The sequence below is a fragment of the Labrus mixtus genome, chromosome 6 (assembly GCF_963584025.1).
Source record: "Labrus mixtus chromosome 6, fLabMix1.1, whole genome shotgun sequence".
In the NCBI taxonomy this organism is placed as follows: domain Eukaryota; kingdom Metazoa; phylum Chordata; class Actinopteri; order Labriformes; family Labridae; genus Labrus; species Labrus mixtus.
Window position 1 is genome coordinate 7,245,091 of NC_083617.1, and position 26,428 is coordinate 7,271,518.

At 40.1% G+C, this 26,428-nt stretch overlaps 1 protein-coding gene across 2 annotated transcripts; it reads right to left on the bottom strand.

Annotated features, from left to right (window-relative positions):
• Positions 1 to 26,245, bottom strand: wu:fc17b08 (ligand-dependent corepressor). Of its 2 annotated transcripts, none has more exons than XM_061039755.1 (7): positions 26,109 to 26,245; positions 16,886 to 16,951; positions 15,867 to 15,946; positions 15,580 to 15,712; positions 14,953 to 15,273; positions 14,766 to 14,862; positions 1 to 6,231 (listed from the first exon to the last, which is right to left on the bottom strand). In XM_061039755.1, the coding sequence occupies exons 1-7, from the start codon at positions 26,203 to 26,205 to the stop codon at positions 1,824 to 1,826; spliced, it is 5,202 nt and encodes a 1,733-aa protein (XP_060895738.1). In that variant the 5' UTR covers positions 26,206 to 26,245; the 3' UTR covers positions 1 to 1,823. The 2 variants fall into 2 exon arrangements, with proteins under 2 accessions (XP_060895738.1, XP_060895739.1); XM_061039756.1 differs by lacking the exon at positions 1 to 6,231 and adding an exon at positions 6,426 to 13,203 and having other exon boundaries at positions 26,109 to 26,231.
• Positions 26,246 to 26,428: the final 183 nt, after the last annotated feature.

Consider the following 26,428-nt stretch of genomic DNA (forward strand, 5'->3'; position numbering starts at 1 on the left):
TAAAATTCAAACATCTTTATATCAATTCCAGCAAAAATACAGAGTTCTTAACATAAAGATGCATCATTCTTGGGATTACCACAAATAAAGCCGTTATTTCTTTTCTAATATACAAAATCAAGATATTTAAATAGCAACTGTAAAGAATAAACATGTTCAAGTCTGGTATTTGGTGGGCTGTTGGATCTTTTTCTAAATGCATAAGCCTACGTGGAGTTCTTAAATAACAATAAAAACATGACAGACATGTTCTTTTCATTTCAGATGTTTTACTCTAAAGAGAAATGAGCATGATTTAAAAAAAAAAAAAACACAAAAAAACACTGTGCTAAAAACTGTACTTTTTTTCCTTTGACAACACACTAATGCAAGTTAATATTGTGAAAATATAGAAACTTCACATTCTGAGAACATCTGCCAGACAGTCAATGACAATAGAAATATTAGAATATAAAACTGCAACATACTCAAATAAAAAAAAAAGCAAAAAAAATCAAATGTAGGATTGGAATATTCCATGATTTTCATTTCCAACTTGTGACAAACCAGGGACAATTTTATCACCTAGCTGTTAATGCTAAAGAGACCATAACCTTCATTCATATCAACCAACAAAATATCCAAAGTTTTCTTTGTTACTTTGAAATATTTTGACACATAAGTCAGTATTACACAATCGTCTGCTTTTCAGCAAAGCTCTTTGACGGGGACTGAGCGTGCATTCAAAGTGAGGTTTCAAAGATTCTGGGCTTTCATTTAATTCCGGGTTTCAGTTCTAGAAAGGCAACATCCTAAGAAGAAGTTGCAGAGACTGTCTCCATATTGACATTTCATGCAGATAAATAAAAAGTGAAGTCTCTATTGTGAGAAGACGGCAACGGGTTCAACGGTCAGAAGTGACTACACAAGTACACAATGAGGTTACTGACCAAAAACAACAACAAAAGCCTTTGCATGGTGGTACATACAGAGGACACCAGTTTTTTTTTAGATTTCATTTGACTTCTAAAACAACTACATGAGAACCAATTTATGTTAATGCTGTGACAGTGGGGGGGGGGGGGCATGAAAGTAAGCCTCAGTCAACAGGAGATTATACACTTGAAGCAAGAGGTGGAACGTAAAAATGTGCACACTGGGTGAAGCAAACACAAGTCCACTGCCTCTCCAGGAAAAGAAAGCTGTTTTCACTAAAGGACAGGACTTTTCACATTATTACACATTCTATTTTTTTTACACTTCATAAATAAGGCACCTGGTCACAACAGTCACATATTCACAATGTTGTGGTTGGAAGACAGGCTGGAGATACAAGCTGCCTGGTTACTTTTAGTTAAGATGTCTACCGTCATATAGCGAGCTCTCTGATCAGTTCAGTGAATGCTGTCATCTAAAACAATAATTACACTCAACATGGGGGGGGGGGGGGAAGAAGAAGATGAAGGGATTTAATGTCACCTTAATAACTGAACTTTAAAAGTTGGGATGAACAACATCACAGATTGATGCAGTCTGATAGGCTTCGTTATCTCCAGCCATGTCATAAGAGTGCTGAAACACAAAGCCATACAGCGACTGCACCTGCTAGACATCATGTGGGACTTTAGTGTCGTCCATAAACAGAGCAAGCAAACATTTGCGTTTTCACACTGAATCTTTACAAAAGCATAAATCGATTTCCGTTTCCTCTCGACATTTCTGCCTTTTGAAAAAAAGGTCTCCTCTGAAGCGGTTGTAGAAAATAGATACTTCTGTTACTTCTAAATATATAGCGGATTAAAGAAAGTCACAAAATAAAGATGATCTCTCCCTGCCGGTCTCTCCTATTTTGCAAGCGATGTCCTGGTGCGCTTGGCGGGGGTCTCCGGAAGCTGCTGAGCTCTCTTTGTCGGCGCCTTAACTGAACTTTTTGGCAGCGAGGCCGGGCGTCCCCTCTTTGCAGGAGCCCTTAAAGCTCCACTTCTCGTCAACGCTGGTTCGTCCACTTTCCTGTCTGGTTTAGGAGATGCATGCTGAGACTTCATCGACTTTGTGGTCCTCTTCAGAGCAGGACTTGTGCTACCACTCACAGGGACCACAGCCTCCATTTTTCTCTGCGACCTTGTTAGTACCTGGTCAGGTGAAGCTGGAACCACGCTCTGTTGAGGGGTTTCAACAGCAGTCTCTGTACTTTTGATTTCAGCGACTGCACTTTTTGACTCTTTCGGTTGAATTCTTGCAGCATTCATTTTATTCACAGCTGGTTTTTCAACCTCTACCTTCTCGGCTTTTATTTCTTTTTTACTGTCGACCTTGCTTTTGGATGTTTCGGCAGGGTTCTGTTCGGGTTTTTTAGGAGACCCCAGACGCAGAGAACTTCTCTTTGGCAATTCTTTTTTAGTCGTTTCTCTTGACGCTTTAACACCGCTCTGGGCTTTGACGACCCTGTTTTGAACAGACTGCTTTGTCGTTTTTTTGTCAGCCAATGTTTTGCTCTTCTGTAGTTTAGCTGCGGGCTCTTTCGTTTGTTTACTGGCAGGTAGGGGTGACTTCTGCGCCTTCAGTGATGGTTTCAGAATTGACTTGGCGGTCGACTTTGTGCTAGCCAGTCTTTTCAAACTGCTAGTTTTGATAGTTTTTGAGGCCTTATTCAGTCTAACATTGGTTTGCTGAACCTGCATTTTCCCTCTGATGTTTGAATATTTTCTCAAGATTCTTGCACTGGCAGGATTCTTTGATTTACCAGAGGATTTGTGAGTTTCACCTTTCTGTGCACTGGCTTCAGCAGAGGAGAGCGACTTAATAATAGTCTGAGTTGCACTGAGGAGTTCTCTCCTCTCTTTCCCTTTGAAAGCAATTCCCTCTTGCTCCAGTGCTTTAGCAATCAGTTTCTGACTCTTGGGGTTGCTTTTTACAGGCGAGGCAATGGCAAACTTCTTCAAATGTTTCTTTAAGCGCTCTGCCTGTAGGCTTGGAAAGACCCCCTGAGAGGTCCCAGCACTAGACGAGCTGTGGAAGCACAGCTGAGTTTCTGAAGGAAGACGTGTATTCACCTTCTTGACGATGACAAGGGACTTTGTTTCTGTAGAGTCAAGGAACCAGCGACAAATGCTGGTGAGATTAAAACCTTTCATGAAGAGCATTTGAACTGGTGAGTATTTCTGGTGCTCCAAAGACTTTGATTTTTTGGCCCTTCGTTTGCTCTTCCATATGGCTGCCTGTCTGTCTGCTTTGTTTTTGTATTTTATGACTGGCTGACCCTCTTTGTCCATTTGCACCCATCCTCTTTGCATCTTGTCGTACTTATGGTTCAGATTTGTAATAAGGTGTTGGTTTTCTTCTCCAGTAAGGGTCTCAAAGAATCGGTTAGTTTGTTTTGGGGGCTCACGTCTCGGTGTAACAACAGGGTTGGCTGAGCTGTGGGGCAATCCAGATGAAGTGGATGCTGGAGGGGACTTCACCTGGGCTTTAGTCATTCTTTCTGGTATTACTCTGACAGGGGAAGCTACTTCACTCTGTCTAGCAGCTGCAGCGACTGCGGGGGCATTAGGTGAAGCCAATCTTTGTGATCTCAGAGCTGATTTCTTGCTGTCCACTGGTGTCTGAGTAACAGACTGGGGGGACATCCCAACCTTACTTCTCTCACTCCTTAATGGCATTCTTGTGGGTTTCTCAGACACAGAAGAACTACTATCATCTTCCATTGCAGACCAGTCCACTAAAGATGCTACACATGGCTCAAGGAGCAAAGACTCTACTTCCGTTCTGTGAACACGTTTACCTCTCGGTTGTCCGGACTGTGATTGCATGTCAGACTTTTCAGGACTTTGACTTTCTAAAGGACTTGATTCCTCACCGCTTGGTTGCTCTGCCTCATTCTTACTGTCATCTTCTGCAGCCTTTGCTGACCCTGGTTTCTGTTTAGCTTGCAATCTAGTTTCTACATCGCTCTGTATTTCTTCAGTGGTTGTCTCTACTGGCTGGGTTTTCTCAGTGTTTAACTCCACGGTTGTCTCTTGGACTGCGTTCGGTTGGGACTGTTCAGTGGCTGCGGGGAGGGATGAAATGACTTGTGGAGCAGTGACAGGAAGCGAAGGAGGAAGGGGAAGTGTAGGTAGTTGCTCTGTAGATAGAGCAGAATGGGTAGCAGCAGATTTGGATGGTGAGATGGAAGAGATATTTGATTTGGGTGGTGATACTTGAGATTCAGCAGGCGTCTGGCTTGTTCGAAGTGGACGCTTAGTTGACATTTTAGTGAGTATTGTGTTACTTGATTTACGCCGCAGACTCCTGTCACTGGCTGATACAGGCCTTCCGTTAACGTAACCCACTACAACGGTTTCTATCGGTGGCAATTGTTTTGGCGGAGAAATGACGGTGCCTTTTTTTCTGCGCCAAGGCGGTAATTCCTTCAAAAGCGCATCGAGTGTCTTAGAGGACAAGTCATCGCTGCCATCCTCATTATGACCATCTTCACTCTCTGAAGGTAAAACAGCTGCTTCAGAAGTTTCCATTTCTGACTCTTTTGTCATCAGCTCCTCTGCTGACCCTGTGGGTACGGACGTTTCTCTAACTTCAGCGTCGTCAGTGTGTGCCTGTGTCTCTGGCTGCATTTCCTGAGGTGGCTCATCTTGTACTTTCTCCATTGTACTTTCCTCTGTCTCCGTCTCTTCCTCTAGATTTGCCGGCTTTGGGGTGCTGCTACTCTGCTCAAGGATAGGCTCACTATTAAGAAGTTCCTCTGATGAAAGCTGGGACTCAGTTTCTTCCAGTATATTATTCTCTATAGGTTCTAGGACTGTTTCTGCTACAATTTGCTCTGTACTGTCATGAATCTCCTCTCTTGGCTCAGGCTCCTCGTCTTTTCCTGCTTCAGATGGAGCCTGGCCACAATTCTCTTGAAATCCAGCCGTCTTCCCTGAATCAGCAGCTATATACTCTTCTGCATCTGTGTGTAAATCAGTTTCTTGACTCTCTGTAGGTGACCTTGTCGGAGATGGAGGAACAGACTGACCCTTGCTCTGACTTTGATCTGTCTGACTTGTTTCAACTACAATATCTACTTCACTGGCTGCCACCTCCACAGCATCTCCTGTTCCTGGTATCACACTCTCGTCCAATTGTACACTGGACATTTGTTGGATCATTGTCTCCCTGCATGCTCCAACAAAAGGCATATCCACAGGGGGTACCCCTTCAGGTTTTGAAAGTAATTGTTTTGGGGTGACCAATGTGATGAGCCCTGTCATTGGATTAGGACAGTTGCCCCTCCTTGCCAATGTACGGACAGTCTTTAACTCCCAGATTTCATCTGAAAACATGTGTCCTCTGGTGCTCTTTCTAGCATTGCGACGTGGGACCATGTTACTCTGCCTTTCTTTAAAACACTCTGTAATTGGTTTGTCAATAAAAACGATGTCACAGTGGCCGAGATCAGGGTCAACTATTCCCCTATAAGCCGAGTCCCTGATCCGATGATCAGAGGACGCCCTGATGGTCTTTCTGGCGGTCCGTGGAGAGTCTGGAGGAATGGTCATATGCACTGAAAACAGTTTTGTTGGTGAATCTTTGGCGTGCTGGAGTTCTCTCTGCCTAACTTGAGACTGACTGTGTCTTTTCATAGAAGAGCTGAGTCTAGCACTGTGAGTCTCTGTTCTGCTGGATGAATTCGAGTTAACCTCGCCTTCCTCCAACGTGTCAGAGAGAGATGAAAAAGAGGCGTTGAGCACACATGACAACCTCTTCCCAGCCGCAACATTGCTGGTCATGATTTTCAATCTAAGAGGTGCATGATCGCCATGACGGTTGTTCTCTGTGTCTACTTGATTAGCGTTGGCCAACGTCTGGTTAGTCCCTAACCCAGAGCTGCGAAGATCCAAAGCAGGGCCAGCAGCCGATGATTTCAGGGATATGTCTGGAACATTTTTCTTTTCACAGCTGCTTAGGATTGAATAGGACGTATCCTGGACTTCTGTTTTAGGAGTGGATTCACTGGGAAACCTCAACTCTGAGAGTGACTTCTCAGGGTTGACTGCATGGGATTTTGGAGTGGAACAAGTTGTTCCCTTGATCCCGGAGGTAAAGATAGAGTCTTGCTGGGAGCTGGAAGATGCTTTGACCTCAGTCTGTAGATAACCTATGGCGTCTACTATCTGTCTCTGATGGTGGGGACAGAGTTTGGCCATGAACTGTTCCAGTGTGGAGGTGGACTGCAGGTCTTTTGTCTTTGAAACACACACATCCGTAGACTCACTGAGGGGGGGAAAAAAGAAAATAGATGTAAATGCACATCTATAAGAAGCAACAATGGATCATGCAAGTCATTAATGTTTCAGTATCGGATTGCTGCAGATACACTTCACTTCCTCTCTACAAGTCTCCGATAAAACTGTCTAAATTGATGGAGCTGAATGACATGAGAAATAATTCACAAATGCGTCATAATGTTCATCATTGCATATTTATTAGAAGAATAGGTGATTTTAAAAGTGAATCTTTCATCCAGTGAACTTGACCAATTACATTGTTACAGCTAATACATTTTTTTTTTCTTTACACAGTGGTGACTTTTGTTACAGTATACATCAAGAAACATGCACAACACAATTAGTAATGGTGGGCCACTTTGATTAAAACAGATCATCACATGTTTACAACTTCAAAAGAGCAACTACATGGGGGAAATATTGATTACATAGTTTTTGTCAAGTTAACGCATTTTGTAACACGTGCATAAAAAGGTGACATTTAGATACAAGTGCTAAACAACTAACGACAAATCAACCAATAAAGAAAAATCAAGCATGGACGAACATATGTTGAATTACTTCAATTCCAACATCTTTGAGGTTTTGTTTGTGCCAATACAAATCTTTAAATCGGCCTAAAGGGGGCTGGCATGTTTTTTTTGTTTCGTTTGTTATTTGGCTCAAGATTCGTCAGTGAGGTAGGTAGATTACAAAATTCTCCAATACCTTTGGAGTATTTATACCATCACATTATGCACCAAATATATCATTTTATAACTCTGAAAGGCTTTTTTTTTTTATTTGTTAAATAAAAGTCCCATCCAGATTAGTCAAGATAAGAGGAGTGAGTACAGAAATGCAACCATATCTAGATTCCTGAGGTGACATGTCACAAGGCTGTGTTTGTGTAATAAAACATAGAAATACCCTTTTTCACATCGTTTGTATTCTAATAAAAAGACGTGCAGGCAATTGTAAGATGATCAAGTAGTCAGAAAGTTGACTAATATTTGATAAACGCAAACAATACGAATAAAATGCTACCGTTTTATTTAACTACAATATAAACTTATAATAAACTTGATTTGACTGACCAAGCTGAAATCTGTAACTCTTCACCTTTCTGTCTTTGAGCAATAGCAAAGATGGAGGATAATATCTAGAGTGTTAACAATGCCCTGAGCCTCTCTCCAGTGTATGTTTCCAGCTACATGGCAAATTGGAGGTGAAATGTTCAGGGTTTAAGTAAGCAACAGAAATGTGGATGTTTTTTTTTTTCTACTTGAGGAGCATGCTGGCCCCTTTCAGTTTGAGTAATAGCAACAACATGTCTCGGGAAAAGAACAAGAAAGCAAGTAGAGAAGTTACAGATTTCACTTTTAAATCCAAGGTTACAACCCATATCGTCAAAGTTATAGCACCGTGTCTTGGGATTATTTGTTGAAAACTTTTGAAATGCTGTATTGTACGTTAAAACTTTTTTTTTTAATTAACAGAGGGCTAAGAGAAGAACTGAACTGGCAAGCAGTTTGTTAAAACAGCCACTGGTCAACATCGTACCTGCACTGAGGCTATATTGACATTCATTGTGTAATTAAGTATAAAAATAACACTAAATAGATGACGTTTTATTATATTTCCAAAAAAGCACACCAAAATATATGACATGAAATTTTTAGAGATTGAAAAATAAGTTTCATAAGTTAAAAAAATAACATTTCCTACAACTGGAACCTGACCGTTCCATTTGTTAAGCTAATTAACTTCACGTCCCTGGTTGCAATGTATAAGGAGTTAAGTGAGGTACCTGAATAGAACGGTAAGTGTACACGTTTCATCCCTGAGGGTTTAACTCGCTCTCTCTCTCTCTTTTGATGTAGCATTGCAGTGAGGAACTGACACAGAGTACACGCCTTTTTCTTCCCAAGGAATAAAATAACCAATCTAACAAGCAGAAGCAAACCATGTCACAGCTCATTTCCACAATAGTTTACAAGCACACTTACACAGATGTATTAACCTATCCACAACGCCCATATGAGGTGTATCACGTCTCTAAATGATCTGGAAATCACAAACTACTGTATAGGGAGTTATCATACACTTTCAAATGAACCGTTAACACGATTGTGAGCAGGCTCAGTGATATTCCAGGTTCACAGTTTATCTAGCAGATACATTGTAGACTTGACGGTAAACACACCAATACTTCACTATTATCAATAAAACATCCTCAAAGATAACCTTCACCTTATACCACTAACAAATATGATCAAGACAAATCATGCAATATTTCCCCCGTCTCATTCCGGTATCAATCATATGTAGTTAATCAAATATATATAAAATATGTACATCGTTGTTTTTCTTTTTTAATGGACAGGGATACTCTTTAGTTATTTGAAAATCACACCTATGAAGACTTCTGGCCTTCTATGTTAAAGTTTGTCTCAGGCATAAGGTTCAAAGTTTGATCAGAATAAAGTGGGATCATCTCTTATGTCATCCCTTCCCATATATCATGTCAGCAGTGAAATATACATTTAAAGCATTATCTACTTTTCTTCATAAACAACTATGAGAAACATTTTGTTTTGTTAAAGCCATTTACATTCATGGTTACGTAAGAGGTGATAAAATCATTTCATAATTATACTGATTAATGAATACTGCATTAATAAAATATCTCATAGATCCATGTGAAGGTTTTGTACGAGGGGAGATGGACCTTTCCCCCATTTTTAAAAACAAAAGCTTTAGTTTAAACTGTTCCCACCACCATTTAACCCGTAAAAGAAATTAAATATTGAGAAGAAGAAAACATTAAATGGATCACAGTGCAACGACCTATACTGGATACACTGAACTATTTACATATGGTCAGAACTGTTGAATAGATCAACGTAAAGACTCAAAGGATTTAACCATGAACTGCATGTTGTGTGCATTAGAAAATGCTACATAAAATGATGATTTAATGATAAAATGATTATTATGATAATAACAGGAGAATGTGATATGGGGTTTTCCAGATGAGGTAGTTGACTAAAAGATTTGCTACAACCGACTTTAAGGACGGCAAAATCCTGATTCGCCGGTCAATAATCCTTAAGTGGTTGTAAGTGTTGAAGATATAAATTAAAAATGTATTAAAGTGTTTGGATGAGAAAGTGACGTGCGACTTCTGTGAAACGTAAGATGATTGTCAATGCGTAAAAAAATGATTCCTAAGAGACTTCCTTCTTTAATTTATTAAACATCTGAAACTGTCTCATGTTTTTAGGACGTTATATAAGAATGTTTAATCTGCAGTTTAGAGTGAAGGCTGTTAGAAACGATGAAGACTTTAACTGAAATTAAAAACAGCATAGAAAATAAAAGTTCCTTAATGTATATCAACAGGTTGCACAGTTTAAGAGAATCTTAGATTTAGTCTGTATAAATAAAACGATACTTTTCTTACAGGGTTATTAAATACCAGTGTAAAAGTCCCTGAACTATCCGTCTCTGCTCAAGTAACTCAAACATGTAAACTCATGTTTACAGTCCAGGCTTATTGTACATCATTTCTGAGTTAAATGCTTGAAGTTAATGAACCATTTTTCTAATCAAAACATCCAAGTTCCTCTACACAACTTTGAGTTAAGTATAAAAGGCTGAAAGATTTGAAAAAAAAAAAAAATGAATCGCCGGCGTTTTCTAGAGCCGTGTTTCAACCTGATGAAAGAACAATGGGCCATGATCCCATATTCCTGAATATCCTGAGGTATAAGTGCACAATGAGGCAAGCTGATGGATAAGTTCCGCTTCTGCCGAGTCAACCAGGCAAAAATTCAATGAAAATATCATGGAATTGCAACAGTGAATAGGCCACCAATTCCATTTTTACACGAGAGCACTACAATCCAACTTTCTGAAACGTTTCGTTTTAAGGAGACGCCGTCTACCTGAGCTTTGGTATAGCCAGAAAAAAGCCCGACAAGGTGGTGAAGGTAGGAGAAAGTGTCCAGCCACACCCTGGCATGGACAGGACGGATACTTTATGGAAAATAGCCGAGATATGAACCCATTCTGCAGAATTTTGGAAGCAGCAATAAACTGCAAACCATGAATAAAATAGTTCATGCAGATCACAGTACGTCGGGTCATTCTTGGAAGGCTTGCCTGAGATATTTTTCCATTCAGCTACAAACATGTGAGCATTTCTATTTTACTTTGATGTATTTTCATTGAATTTTCGGGTTACTGGAGAAATAGGTGTTTGTTGAATGAGGCATTATTTCAACAGTGACTACGAGGTAAGCTAACTTTGATAGCTGGCAAATGTTAGCAAGCTAGCAGAATCAGCAAGTTTGTTAAGAGTCCATCTGCGACTATTGCTTGATAATGTTCCTTTTATAAAATAATGACTTATTTTATAGCTAAGAGCTTTTAAACAAAAAACAACACTACACCTAGTTTGTTAATCTACAATCTCATGAACGCAGGACTGATATAATAGTATAGATTTTTTTGAAGTAAACATTTGAAATAATACCTGAATGTACTTTTATATTTGAGAGTCAGGATGTATCTGATAACAAGAGCTTAGCTTATGCACAATCAGGGACTGTGAATAATTAGGCCACTAAAGCCTCCTCATAACACCAGGCGAGTGTGGTCGATTTACCTGAACATATAATTCTGAGTAATGCGCAATGGGCAAACTAAATGCTAATGCATGTATAATAGGTTCTGCATGTGTACAGAATAAATAATGCTTTTGCATCTTTTTTCTTTTTTAAATATCAAAAGAAGACATCCCAGAGAGAATACCTGAAATCTGAAAAGACCAGCCCAAAGAACTGAAATGCTCTGAAGGCTTACACTGGCACTGAGATGCTACTTGAAACTAGTTAAGGTAGGTTGTGAATACATCTGAGAGTAGGTGACACATAACTTGTCAGTAAGACATCCTGAAATGTTTCCTCAGAGGGTTTTTTGGGTATGTTACCCTTCCCCAAACGAGGTGACTTATTGAGCAGATGGTTTAGTAATGAAGCATATCTGCATCTGAGGTATATTTACAGTATGTGTGTACATTAATGCTGTATCTGATAGACTCTTTCATTGGATGGCAAGTACTGCATCCCAACCTGATTTGATCCTGAGTGTAGCAAAGGCAATGAAAAAAAAAAAAAAAAGATTCCATTCCAGAGTAAATGGTACAGACAAAATATAGGCAGCACCAACCTGTCATGCTTATGAGGAAAACAAATCCTGCTCTTAACATCATGCTATTCAATCAGACAACAATAATAAATAAATATTCTGAATATCTGTGTTTGCAACAATAAATATTGAAAATATAGTAGTGTTTGGACATATAGTTTTCTCTCCAGTGTTCATTTTAGCCAGAAGTGCATTTGCAAAACAGGGATAGTCATCGACACAAGAATCATGTATACTACATGTTTTACCTATATGTGCAGGGCCTGCACACATATGGCATAGACATAGAAGTCTATGCAATTTGAAAATTTAACCAAGTGCTTTAAACAGTACTGAGGGAAGACACCGAGGGGCGCCACTTCCTTAGACATGATTCAATTGGCTCTGTGTGTAACGTATACATTTATAGAGCCAGGAATGCTTATTTTCAAATACATCATCTTAAATAAACTGAAGTACTGTTGTACATGTAAATTCTTCACATAGAGCAAGAATGCCTTTCAGGCCCCCTGTGTAGGGCAATCAGATTCTTGGAGTGTTTAGGATACATTGCCAAACACACATATATTAGTGTTTTTAGGATTTAAAGTTAAGGGGTAGAGATTAAGTTAATAAATATTTTTATTCCAATGTAAGTGCTTCTCACTACTCTTAAGGTTTTATGGAAAAAACAAATCAGTAACCACCGCTGTCTGGCAAATGCAACATCTGTGTAGTTAAAAAGTACATCATCATTAGTACTTCAGGGTCATATCACTCATTTGACGAGAGGCTTCCATCATGGGAATCATTCCCGTTCTCTTCAGATGCACTCTCTCTTTTCACAGTAGCAACGTGCTGGGAGTTAAGGAGGTCCTTCCCCTCCATGGACAGTTGAACATCCTGCTCCTCTGCCCGGCTGATCAGCTTCAGCTTCTTTTTGGGGGGATGTTTCAAGGTCCCCAGTCGCTCTTTAACTTTGTATTCCAGGGTGCTGTGTGGGATGCCGTAGATGGATTGAGCTTTAGACACGCTCATCTTCCCACCCATCACCACCACAATGGCCTCTTCAAGCAGGTCAGTGTTGTACTGACGATATCGCCCACGTTTCTTCCTTGGCTGCTTGTTAGCCAAATCTGACTCCGAATCCAGAGGATAGCTTCCCCCCAGAGCTTGGCGGTCAGTATCATAAGGCCAGTATTCCTTCTCTGAACCTGAGCTACTCAAACCGCCACTGTTTTTTTTCTGGATCTGTCGGGGTAAAAAGGATCGAATGGTCTTTCCCAGACCATTTTCACAAGCTGAACCTGAGTATTCAGTGGACAGGAAATCCCAAGTTGGATCTGTTCCTGTGGACAAAACCCGCACTTGGGGAATCTTGAGGTCAAAGGATGATGGCTGAGAGAGGTTGAGGTCCCTGCAGGCCTCCTGGAAGTTTCCCTTCTCATAGGCAAGTGCCTTTGTCAAAAGTCCAGAAGCTTCCAACAACCTGGGTATGTCTTTCAGGTGCTCACTAGCCTCGCTGTTGGTTTTGAGTTTGAGGAGGGCCCCAAAACTCGTTTTGGAAATCCGGGAAGCAGATCCATTTTTGAAAAGGTCAGTGGGTCTGGAGCTGAGAGGTGACTCTGGGTCGCTCTCCAGATCGGCTTCCTCTTTGATGTGCAGCGAGTATGCAAGAGATGAGGAAGGCTTATAACGGTTGGAGTGGCCGATATTCTCCCTCCTCCTCCCATCCTGTAGGCTCCTCATAAACAGCCCGACCTGTCCGTCCGCTCTCAAGGATCGCCTGATTGGATGGAAGGAAATTGGGTGTAAGCAGAGCTTGCACAGTGCCTTTTTTTTTTTTTCTCTTTTCTAAAGGAGGATGGGTTGGGGAGGGGAGGATATTGGCCACTCCTTTATTATATGACCTTGCCTTGGTAACATCACTATCTTTTCAAATTATTAAATGTGCTGTAGTGTGAGTGACTTTTAAGAACAAAAAAGGCTCGAGTTCGAAAAACTTTTTATTTGCTTGTTGTGATAACTTTACAAAAATCGGCATCAACAAAAGCAAAAGGAAACAAAAAATAAAAGAAAGGGCAAAGAAACAATGAAAAGATGAAAGCAAAGGAAAGGGCATTAAGTGGAGTACATAAAGGTCTTCCTGTGGCTCAAAAGCTTAGCCAGGAGGAGCGATTATTTGTCATTGCAGTAAGGCAGCTTTGCATGTAGCTGTTTAGCAGGGCACAATAATGATGCCATAGAAAATGACTAATGTAAATAAAGCTCTTGACTTTTTGTGTGACGTTACCACTGAACAAGCACAGCAATAAAAGAGTAAGCCAGCAGAGGGTGGTTGTATGAATCGGAATTCAAATCGACTAATTACACTTATAAATTCATCTCATCGAGAACATCTTCAAGATGGAGCGCACGGTAAGTAAGAGTGAAAAGGTTTTAACATAAAAGCTTTCAAAGATATGTTTAGAATCTAAATGGCTGAATTACAGTGAGTACTCTAAAATCATGCCATATTTGCTTTACAGATAGATAATAGCCTTTTTTTATATTAAACTGATGATAGAGTTTGACCCTCAAAGCAGCAGAAGTGTGCCAAGCCAGTGGTCCTTTATAACTCCAAATATACTCAGAGGTACATTCAAGACTAGACGAGTGGACAGTAAAGAGGCTCTACAAGGTTACACACTACGAGGGGAAAAAAATGAATGAAAATACAAAATCATAAAACTTGTGTAGATAACATGCACATAATCATTGTACTTTTGTTTATCTGTATTTTATCCCATATATATATATATTTTTTTTTTTAAATACTTTTTTATAAGTTTGCACCGTAGTTCGGAGAGAAATGATTTTTTGGAATTTTCTGTATGTCCAGTATGGATGGCAAAAATTGAACAAAACAGAAAACTTTGGTTAAAGATTTAGTTTCAAATGTTTTATCGGAGGACAAATTTCCATTTTATTTCATTTTTAATCAGAGACAAAATGTAAGTATGAGTGAATCTCGTCTTAAGACAAACATGGTGTCGTGTTTGATGGAAGAATGTGTGATGAAAAAAAAATGTGAATGAAAATTAAAATTGCCATAAAAAAATTAATCATCTTATTTCGTGTTTCTCGTGGCTGAAAACATTTCTGTTAGCACAACCCTTTTTGTTTTTACATTTCATTTAAGCTTTCAAACGGTTGGCTTTTTTTTATAAATATCAGGACTAGATTTCAGGAATCAGTCAATGCATGAGCACTGATGCCGCTACATTAAACCTGTATGTTTCTAAACACTTTTTTGTCTTCAACCTAAACCTCAGTCTAAAAGGACAAAGTAAAAGAAACATATCTTACCCTTTGATCGTGGTTACGGCTGGAGAGAGGCAGGGACTTCTGACAGGCAGGATGCTGCTATAGCGGTTCTTTTTGATTGACAGGTCAAGGACTCCATCTGTTTAAAATAAAAAAGGCAGGAAAAGCTGAAAACCGATGTAAAGTTAAGACTGACGTTACATTGGTGCGTATGTTAAGTTCCCTCTACCTTGGTCACTAGGCGTAGCCAGGGGCTTCTTGATGGTGAGGTCAAGAGGAGCATCCTGGTCAGCCATGAGGAGCTTGCTGAGGACGGGGTTCTGGTTGTGTGCAGGTCCAGCCAGGGTGGTCGCAGGGCTGGTAGAAGGGGGAGCCCCTGAGATCAAGGGCGGGGTCGGCAGGCTTTGGTCAGAGAGAGGCTGAGAATCTGAGCAACTGTCCTGAGAGGAGCTGGTTTTTGAGGTATATTCGGCAGCAAACTGTTTGATCATTCTCTGAAGGATTTCTCGAGCCACTACTGGAATGTGGGGGTCCGAGAAATTTGGCACATCTGGAGGGAAAAATCAACAAGCCACAACTGTTAACTATGCATTACCTTACTGAACTGAAGTGATAGTAAACGCTCACAAACCCTGCTTTCATACATTTAGGAATAAAGCCAGCTTTGCACTTTATTTTCAACAACAACAAAAAACATGCTTTCCCTTTCTTTAGGCCATTTAAACTACAACCTTAGGGTTTGTATGAATTCATTATAAGCTTCACATTTAAAGAAAAGCCAATAAAGAAATTATAGATGTAAACTTCCTGACAAAGTACACTAAGCCCACTCCACCACTGAAACGTCATGACTTACCTTTTCTGGTGAGGACTGCATGAAGAAATTCCTCAGCTTGTTTCTCTAGTCTGCTGATGTTGGTCTGATCTCTAACCTGGAGAGGTTTGGGTGTGTCATCAAGACCCTCGTGGCTCAGGCCAATTAAGTGTTCCTGTTGAATGAAGACTGTTAATTGATTTTTGGCCTTCACATTTCACACTCTCTAATCCTGATAGATGAGACACATTCAGCATCAAACACACTGTAGTTTTTTTTCCCCATCGAGAACTGAATGAAAACATAAAGAAAGAAAGAAATCATCTTACCTTTACTTTGTCTCGCCTTAAACAGCAGAATAGACAGTTTTCATCAAATGACCAGTCAGACACTGTTGTAGGTTCAAAGTCTGCGGATGACAGCAATGAAACACAATCGTGTGATTAAAACTTTGTTTAAAAAGAAAAGATTCCCTGCAGGCGAACACACAAAGATTCAAGTTCTGTGCTGGATATACAACCCAGGATTTTTGACTGTACACTAAATTATGACAGGAACAAATATTGCTGCTGATGCTAGAGCTCTATCACGGCAGGTGGGCCACAGGCTTCAACACCATTAAGTCATTTTGTAAAACATATTGACTTTACAGACATTAATTCATCTGAATTCTTCCTGATTCTGTTTGTATGTTGCAAATGTTTCCATTTTGCTTGGATAAAAAAAAAACTGTTTGTTTTTCAGTACAGTGTTTCTCTTTCTGCTTAATCACTAACACGACAACTGTATCGTCCAGCTGCATCTTTAAGAGACAGTTTGAAGCTTGCAGTGTCCTATATATATATATGTTCATATTTGCATTGTTGAGAATCAATCAGAGAACAACTCGATGGCAGAAATGTCAGCTGGAAATTAATGCCTAGGCAGAAATCAAAGTTTAAATTTGTTTTAGTGAGACTAGCTTAGTTTTCAGCAGCATTGTTCCACAACTTGTGTCATGGAAAGGCTGTTTAGACTTTGATAGTCCTCTCAATGGTAATGTAATGAAAACCCAAATAATACCCACTATTGTGTCACTGACTTCATGCATTATAAAAATGTCTGTAGGACACTGTAGACTTTTACACTGGCCCCACGCCATCCTAAACACCAACTTTGTAGGAACACAAGGCATCTTCTCTTCTGCAGCCAGAAGGGCTGTCTTGTAGAGAGAATGTAGTTGGGTACCAGAGGGTACAATACAGCGGCATTGTCATAATAAGCAGAATACACGCTATGCCTAGATTATTCACATACACTTATAATAATGGTCACTATTAAGATAATGAACATGGACTGGAATTCCTACCTTTAAATAATTGGAGGTCTTGAACCAGCTCTGGACCAAACAGACCATCGAGAATGCTTTCAAAGCCTGCGGAAAGACATGAAGTTGATTAAATATTTAGTTGTCAGAGGAACATAGTTGGACAGTTGGACATATACATTGCCAACAAAATATTCGTTTAGATTCACCCCTAATCAGGGCTGGATGTGGAACAAACAGCAGCAAATACAGACACTCAATGAATCCATGTTAGAGACAACCGTATCGGCCCAAGGGCCCAAATTAATTAGATGTGCTCAGAAACAAAATAGTTACAGCGTGCTCTACTGTACATCGCTGACATCTCATGTGATAATGTCTATTTCATTCACTCAGGCGTGCATTTGCCTGTCTATTTCATCTTGACAACCCCTGAGCGCAACCACACACTTCTGTTAAAAAAAAAAAACATATTATCAGCTTTCACTTCAGGTTTTTACTTCAACACTTGGTACATGCACTCCATCCTCCTGTTGCCAAGCAACTAAAGCACCTACTGAGTTGGGAGTGACTGCATGTTGATACATTAAAAAGAAACAAGACTGCTAGGTGATGGTCGTACAGGTTTCTTTTAAAATGCAAAGAAATTGTAAATTCAAGCCAACCTGAACCCTCACTGAACGATAATTTACATTTAAACAACTTACAAAGCAGTCTGTAATCGCAAAAAACATGGTCTATAACATCTAAGGGCTGAGGAAAGATCTATACATTACTGATGAGATGGTAGTATCCTACTGTCCCAGCTGTTTTAAAGATACTGTGCATCACTCTGCACACGACTTTGCTAAACAGTGCATTAACACAAAATGTAATGTGTGTTCACAGCTGCAGGGGTTGTACGTCCAATTCAAACTCCCGACATGCATTAAATGAAGAAATCAAGCGCTAAAGAGGTCAAAGGTAACATCTGTCTACTCGACTGGATCTTAATGGGAGAGTGCATAGTTCTTAATGCACCAGGCAGTAACAGCATGAGAAGACAGTTCAAAGCACAACAACACAACAAACCCTTTTTAAAAAAGCTTTACAAAATACTGAAAATTACAAATATCTGCATAGGCCTAAATAAAATAAACATGACAAGTTAAATTAGCCAATACATGATCAAACTTTACATCACAGCAAAGGCCTACTTACAGAATATCTTCACAGGTAAGTGAGAAACAAATACCAGCCCATACTATCCACTCTCTTCCTAAACTCGGAGTGAATTCAATGAAAACTGTCATCTGTTAAAATGCCCTCGCTCCGCTTCCCTACAAATTCCCACCCACTTTTCAACAGCCAAACATGAAGAGGGAGCGGGGGGTGGGGAGGTGGGGGCAAGTGGTGAAACACAGGCTTGCCTATAGCTGCAGCGTGAGTCTGTTTCTGGGTTAGTGCACAGGACTTCACACTGGAGCGATCCAATCCTATTTCTGAAATTTTTCAGAGGCAGGGGGAGAAAAGTAGGTCATCCACTTTCGTTTGACAGAGCAGCGGCGTGACATCAAACTACTCTTCAGGAATTACGGTTAGGGCATTTTAAAAAAAATGCGTCATACTGTACACCATGACTTTGAGGCAATTTTAACACATTACTACTGACAGAGCAAAGTGTGATGCAGGGGCTGACGCAGAGAGCCTCTTGAAACACGACCATTTTGGGAGCGGCAACCTAAATTTAAAAGGAAAGGCTGCTTGTACTGTATGTGCAATGAATACATTATTGATGACGTATATAGCCATCATGCAAGCTCTATAAAATGAGTTCACAAAAACAGTGAGAATGGCCCCAATTTAAATGGCTGAATAAAGAGAATAAAAACAGCATTATGTCACTAAATTGAGTATCCTACTCTAAACTATAAATTAAAATAAAAAGACATAAAACACCATGTTGAGCTTTTGAAACAATGTACTTTCTGTTTGAGTTGACATTCACCAATTAATTAAGCTGAAGAGAGAATTAGGCCACGATTGAGCTGTTACTCTGGTTTGATGTATTAGTGATCACCCTCCAGATACAATAATAAGCAGGAGCTACAAAAGGTACAAAGTGATAATTAGAAAAGAAGAAAATGATGCAGGTATGATGTGCCACCAGGCTTTACAGCCAATTATATCCAAACTTAACAGGGACTAATGAAAAGACAGGGCAAAGATTAAGATAAGTTAATGAGGCTGGCAATCATCTCTTGCCAAAATGGGAGGGAATCACACCTGCAGGCCTTAGAACATGGAGAAAATGTCATTGCAGTGTTGATGCTTGCAAAATGTATTTATTATAGGATGTAGGAGGAAGGCACGAATGCCAATCATCGAGCTCTATAAGAGGAAAATGATGATTCAGACCCATTTAGCTATTTTCTTGTTTGCAAATGTTTTTTACTCTAAATATTGCCTCCAGACATTTAAAGCGGAGTGAAGGCACAGATCATTTCTCACTGAGGTTAAAAATATATATATATACATCAACTTTATTGTACAAAATGGGAGCATTTCCGTTTAACAACATATCAATGATAGCAATAAAGTGAAAAGTCTCTTTTTTCGGCCATGAAGGAGTGACTAACTAAAGATTTCACACTAGGGGGGGGGATGTCATGGCTGGGAAATTGTCCCACCACTTGAGAAAACCCAGTTCATACTTATGGAGTATGCTTCATATCTGTTGGGTTCTTACTTTCATTTGTAAGAGGAGGTTGTTGGCCATCATCTTGTCAGTCAACTGCGTCTTAACATGCAAAACTCCCCACTCTCTTTAAATAACTTAAATCTGAAACGGGCTACTCTGTGCTTAGTTTATAACTGTAGCATTCATTGTTTTAATAAATATTCATAAAGAATTTAAAAGACTTGATGTGAAGGTGTGGCAACTAAGGGTCAACTTGTGAAAAGTTGTTAGCAACATGTGCCACAACGTGGTGTAGCACGGGCAACACAGACACCCTCAACCAACTCCTAACTCCGACCTTACATCGGATCTGATCAAATTGAGGACGGTTGAATACAATGACTTGAAAACCTGAATACATTTCATTTCTTCTTTCTTTTTCTGAAATACTCAGCTTGGAGAGTATCATACCTACAGCTCATTTACATGTTTTGGAGTGTTATTATTTTGCCAATTTCGGAAGTGGAGCCTTAATCCTTTAACCAAAACGCAGAACAAAGTCGAAAAGGCAAGCGAATCTTAACTTCTGCAAACTAAAACAAGCGCACAAAACTAACGTCTAATTACTTTCCAGCTTATGTAAGATTGGGCTGCACACACACACACAGGCCATTTGAGAAACATATGAAAAATGTATGTCACACAGATGCAGAAACCATGAATTTGCCTTTAGCCTTCATGTGACCTGAATCTCCAGCCAATCAGAGAAAGGAACTGAGGGAATATTCTGAGATTGTGACACCCTTGTCCTTTCCGCCAGCACTTAGAAAGAGAAATCCCGCAGATCTAGGATCAGCTTAACCTCCCTAAATCCCAACCTTAACCTATGCAGCATGTCACTCTGAATTGAACATTATGTATGATAAACCCTTCTTTACTTCTTAGTGCTCCGGGCGGTTGTGTAGGCAAAAGGTCAGTCTTATTTTAGAAGGCTATGCACACATATTTGATGTGCATCACATGATGGTACACTTCATGTTCATGGGTTTAAGAAAATGAAGAGAAACTTTAAAAATGAATGGCTTATAAAAGATTCTAGTTTCACATTCATAACCACGTAACCATCATTTTACTTAAATTCTGGTCACACTTTAATATTTTACACTGCCTGAGACTATAAATAAATAATATATGTTATGTTCTTACACAAAAAAACAGGACAGCACGCAAGAGCTGCAGAGTTTATCCAGAGTGATCCAAAAGTCCAATCCTCGACAGCTATTGGATGTATCGTGAAAGACTCTCAAGTTCAACCTTTAAAATCTCTTATTTCGGAAACCCAATTAGCGTTACAGGCTACAGAAATGTAACTGTCTTATTCGATTCCCTTAAACCTCATTCCAGAGACTGCAGTACTGTATCTTTTGGATGACCCACCCTTTCTGCTGGAGCTCGAGTGCTGAGGATGTACAGTGCTGCATTAACCCCCACTCAGCCCATCCCCCACTGTAGCTACTGTACACATGCTGTCTCAGAAGGAGTGACCACACGCTTGCAGTACAGGAGCTTCCCTAAGCTCATTTTGGTGTGCAGCCAAAAACTAACTTCCCTTAATCCGTCACCTTTCATGACAGCCTTTGGAAATACAAGCAGGATTGATCTAGTATATATTGTTCTACCGTTTAAAACGGCATCATGTTTTAAATCGTGCTGATGCTCAGATTGTGATGCTCATGAGAGGGTAATTTTGTATGAAGAGGGTCACTGATATCCCTGAGCAATATTCTATGAGCATGTAAGATGGGGCCGAGGGCTGGGCATGAGTGCAGAGATGACAAAGTTGCACAAATTAGTCGAGCTACAGTACGTGACTATTTTCATCCCCAGTCAGCCCATCACACAGAGACCAAGCCTAAAGCCCAACCATCTAAACATTTACTGTTGTCTGCTTTGCAAGCCACAAAAAAAGGAACACACTGGAGGTCAGACATACAAACAACGGAATGAGAATAGCAGTGCTTGATATGTCATTACACATTGTGTTAATTACAAGCAAAATAAAGTACTTGAATCACGCTATACAGTGGGCAATGTGTTGCCAGCTCTGAGCAACATCTATAGCGGGGAAAAACACACTCCATGAATACTTAACATGATCTGATGCAAACTGACAGTCAAATGATGTAACACAGCGCACAGCATAACTTTGAATAACAAATATGAGACCCCCATGATTTAAGCAAATGTGGAAAAAAAGAGAAGGCACGCACACAAATGTTTGCCACAGCATACACATGGAAATACACACAGTCAAAGACAGAGCATTAAGGATGAGACCATTAAGGCTGTAAGCCGTATTTTGCAAATGTTAACAAACCCCAGAAGTCTTTTAGGAAAATGTAGGACAAGTGTCCATAAGAGGGGGCATGCTGGAGCAGAAAATGGGCCAGCTGAAGTTTAAATTATAAACAAGACAATCTGCCTGATGTCAATACTTGCTTTTAGTTTCAGGAAATGTTTAATTCCACTCGCCCACATGTCCAAAAGAAAGCATGAATTATTGTCATTCCAGGCATTTTACGAATTAGCTCATGCTGTTGCTGTCCAAATTTGGCCAAAAACACACAAAAACACACATTTTCAGCCACACAGTTTGCATGTGGGAGCCGCTGGTCCATGAACACATGTACAGGCAAACATACAGACAATTGTTGCTGCTGTTCTAGGGGACAATTGCTCTTGTCTTTAGCCTGCAGTTTAACTGCTCACATTAAATACACAAAGACAAAATGTCCATTTCAGTGTCAGCAGGGTGGTGGTGGTGGTGGCGTGCAGCCCTCTCCACCAAAAAGCCAAACAAAAGTATGTCCTTGTTGTCATGGACAGAATATGCCATTCTGCAGCAAGCAAGCTGATGCTGTTGTCATGTACTTTGCAGCTTTACAATTAAAGCCCAAACACAAGGGACATTTGTCAATCATAAAGGGGGGACTGAGTAACTCAGCTGTCCTCAGTCTGTGGTGACGAATCAGAAAGCTTTTATTCTCTTCCCATTTTGTTTTCAATAATGAGCAAACAGCCCACCTAGTATGGTGGCCTTTCAGCTGAATACGTTTTTATGGACCACTCATCATTATTACAGTCCACAATTCTATTTAAAGTAGGTGGTGCCAGGTGCCAACCACTAACAATGTGCAGTTAAAGACCCTACTATCATATCAGAGCATGAGATGTTCATTCATATAAGATGCATAGATCATCATTACTCTGAACCTTAGCTTTGATTAAACTAGCTCGTGACTGACAGATACAAGCAGAATTCTAAATCATAACTGGTCTTTGTTTCCTGTTTTGATGCACGTCTTGTAATTCATGTATTTATTATTCATTCATTCCATCTATGAAGTCAGTATCCAGGGTCTCAGTAGTGTATTTCAAGCCAGATTCTCGACTCGTAATCTCACGTGATCAAACGCGACTTTCAAGTAAACAAACATGGCGTACGACGATCAAGAAGAATTGATGGTGGTGGTTTTTCCGACTCTTGTTGTTGTATAAACACTCGTGTTGTTGACAGAAATCAACACTTTTGTCCTCCACTTCTGACGTTGTTCTAACTCTACGCTTCACGTTTGCGGTCGTCGCCACAGCTGTGTTTGTTGTGCTTCAATCAGCTTGCGTCCTGATTGTCTATTGTTCCTTTTCAAGTGACAATTGAGCGGACGCTCGGTTGTTCTTGGTGTTATCGCCACTCAACAGGACTTCTGATTGTAAATATTAAAAAGAGCCATTTGTAACTCTGACACACAGTTTAAAATTTTTACTGGAGGCCAAATGTAAAACATTGGAGAGAGCTGTCTCCCCCCCCTCCTCGATGCAGATTGAAAGCTTCAGTGTTTAGCCAGCTCTGCATTGGTTTTTAAACATTTCTGTTCCAACCTCTCTCCATTTTCAAAAGCATCTCCAATATTTATCCTAGTTTTACCACTTTTCTGGTGTTGTGTGACAGACTTTTCTAAAGTTGTGTGTGTTGGTGAGTTTGAGGTGAAGAAAGGGTTATATTCTATGCTAATGTTTACTGCTCTGGTTTATAGCTTCAAACCCTTTTACTTGTCTCCTTGAGTGGTAGTACTCAAATAAGGAAATAGGTTATAACAACTATCCCTGTTTCAACACATCACAAACTCAGGTTACTTTGAAACCCAGCCACTGAGTAAGTCAGATACTTTTTTTGACGTTTCTTTCACAAGCTACGTGACTAAAGATTGAACATTTAACCATACAAAACAAAAAAGTGTATAATGGGTGTTAAACCTCGTAAACATTATTATAAAGACATTTAGTGTCATCTCTTCCTGTGACTATACTCCAATAACTGATAACAAAATTCTGTACGTCTATAGTAAATGCATGGTGAATACAGTAAACATTTCAATGAGATCTAAAAATAGCAGCCACTTTGTGTGAGCTTGATCTATTTTGACATTTTGAGATCAGCAGAGTCAGAGGTAGTGATCTTCTTTTCAAATTATCGCTTCTGTCTTGCCGTTTAAACGCCGTTTGGATTTTTTCCTCTTGATATCATAGCAAAAACAAAAAACTGCATGCATGTTAAGACTTAAATAATTGTTAAATATATTCATACAACGTCACCCAAAAACATTAGACTAACAAATGTATCACACAAATGTCCTATCCTTCTAAAAACAGGTAGTTCTACGTAATATAGTAACTTAATAAAGAGTGCAACATTTAACATTAGAATGAATTCATTTGTTCCAAATTTGACTTTTACACTGTTAAAAGTTCGTATGAATTTCAGGTAAACTAGGGAGAAAACACCTGGATATGCCATCGTAAACAGAAGGGTAACCCAGCAACTGTCTGCTTCTGTTTTGCATGAACAATCCGTTTGTGATGGTACAGCGTGTCCACATTGGCTGTTGCCATGTTAACGCTCAAGAAAGAGATTGGCAAGGATTTAAAATAGCCTTTCCCTCTCCTCTGAGCTCTTCAATAAAGCGGTGTAAAACTACTCGTATAATGAAGAGCGGCAGGCCATGTGTCCCTTATAATCATCTGCTGCCAATGGAGTGAGATCTTTAATGAACTAAATGTATTTAGAAGAAAAAAAAGCCTCAGTAATAAAAAAAAAACAGAATTACCTAAAAACCTCACACAGCCATGGCCAAATGTTTAACAACTTTTGACTTTCGCATTTTCTCTGTTCACTCTCACCCTATCATGCAGTGAGTCATGTGACGACAATCAGTAGCCTCACATTGGTGATGTTACAGCCCGTTATAGTCTGTTGCTGTAAACTAAGCCATACTCTTACTACTACTGTTACAGATCGCTGTGTTCGGTCCAAAAGCTGAAGGTATAGTAGTTGTCCCTGATGGGGGGGGGGGGGGGGTTACTGTTTTTAAAGGATGCAGTTTTTTTGTATTACAATCTGTTGTATTAAAGGGTCTTTCTCAAGATAAAGGGAGTGCAGGTTTATCAGATTTCTTCTATTATTGTTGGAATTGCAGCAATGTGTAAAGATGTGTGAAAAGATGAGGATGTGACACATGATTGGGAATCACTGAGAAGCATCCAAATTTGCAGGATTGATGTTAAAACGTACGAGTTTGAATCACGTCTAGCTGAGGACATATTAAAAATGTCTTTATTGGGGAGGGATTCATCAGAAAAACCAAATCAGTGATCCCATCCGGACTGTGGGATTTGTTATCTGATGCACCAAAAGCCTAGATGTTGTGATATTTCATAGGAAAAGTCCAAACTTGGATGTGCAAGCTTTAAACATTTCAGTCTGATCCATGGTAGTAAACCTATAACAGTACACCAAGAAGCCACAAGATGACTTTAAACATTGCCTTTCCAAGCCTTCGTCAAGTCACTTACCTGTTTTGCTACCTCCCACCTTTCATGCTGCTTTAGCTGTGCCATCTCAAATCTATAATTTAGCCCAAACAACCACCCTCCACCCCACGCACATAAACACAACAAGAAGCTTAACCCCTACATTTATCAATGTCGTTTCATGTTTATTTACCAACGTTTGAGGTGTATTCGTGTATCGTCGACGAAAATCGAAACTCCCCCCAGCAGCAGAGGGGTCTCAACCACTTCCTCGATGCAGTAATGCGCGCGCCCCCCAGGATTTCAGTAAGCTAAATGTTGACTGAAAACATCCAACACGGGCATTTGTCGCCCTCCCCCCATCCAAAATACAGTATCATCACACGGGAACGCGCATTTTAGCAAACATATCGCGTTTTAGCCGAGAGACACTCCCTTTAAAGCAAAGCACGGTGCCCTTTAAACAACGTTAACGTTGCGCTCGTAGATGCGTAAAGTCTACATTTTGGACTTACGCACAGCCAAACAGAACGAAAACAAAACAAGTAATGCAATATGGAGACAACGGGCAACATTTGACAAACTGCAGCGAGATGGAAAGAGTTGAGGACAAAAAAAGTCGCTCGGAGATGCCCCGAGTGAGTCCAGTAAGAGCTGGTTATTTACACCGATAACGGTCACACGGAGGCGGAATTCAACCGGTCGTCTTGAAGAGTGTGAAACTTGCGTTGTCCTTACCTACACAGTGAATGAGTTTGTGCCTCCACGAGTCAAGTTCCTGCCGAAAGCCGCGCCTGTCGATTGTGCATTGCTGCCTTTTACACTGACTCGCCATTTTCTATGGTTCTTGTCTGGCGGGCACCAGCACAGCTAAGCACGGGAAGAGGAAGCGCTGTGCTATGTGGACGTGCGCGCCCCCGCGTCGAGGAGGAAGTCACTCCTCTACACGGGGGGGGGGATGCACACTAATTCATCATCCGTCATCACGCAGAGTAGCCTAAACAAACTAAAAGATTTTTTTTTTTTTACCATCATTCATAAATTGATATAGATACAAA

Excerpts from the sequence above, each read along its gene's own strand:
- wu:fc17b08 (XM_061039755.1), bottom strand. The coding sequence starts at position 26,205 with ATGGCGAGTCAGTGTAAAAGGCAGCAATGCACAATCGACAGGCGCGGC. Across the intron at positions 14,863-14,952 it reads GGCTACGCCTAGTGACCAAG|ATGGAGTCCTTGACCTGTCA; the intron begins GTAGAGGGAACT and ends TATTTTAAACAG. Across the intron at positions 6,232-14,765 it reads GCCGTAACCACGATCAAAGG|TGAGTCTACGGATGTGTGTG; the intron begins GTAAGATATGTT and ends TCCCCCCCTCAG.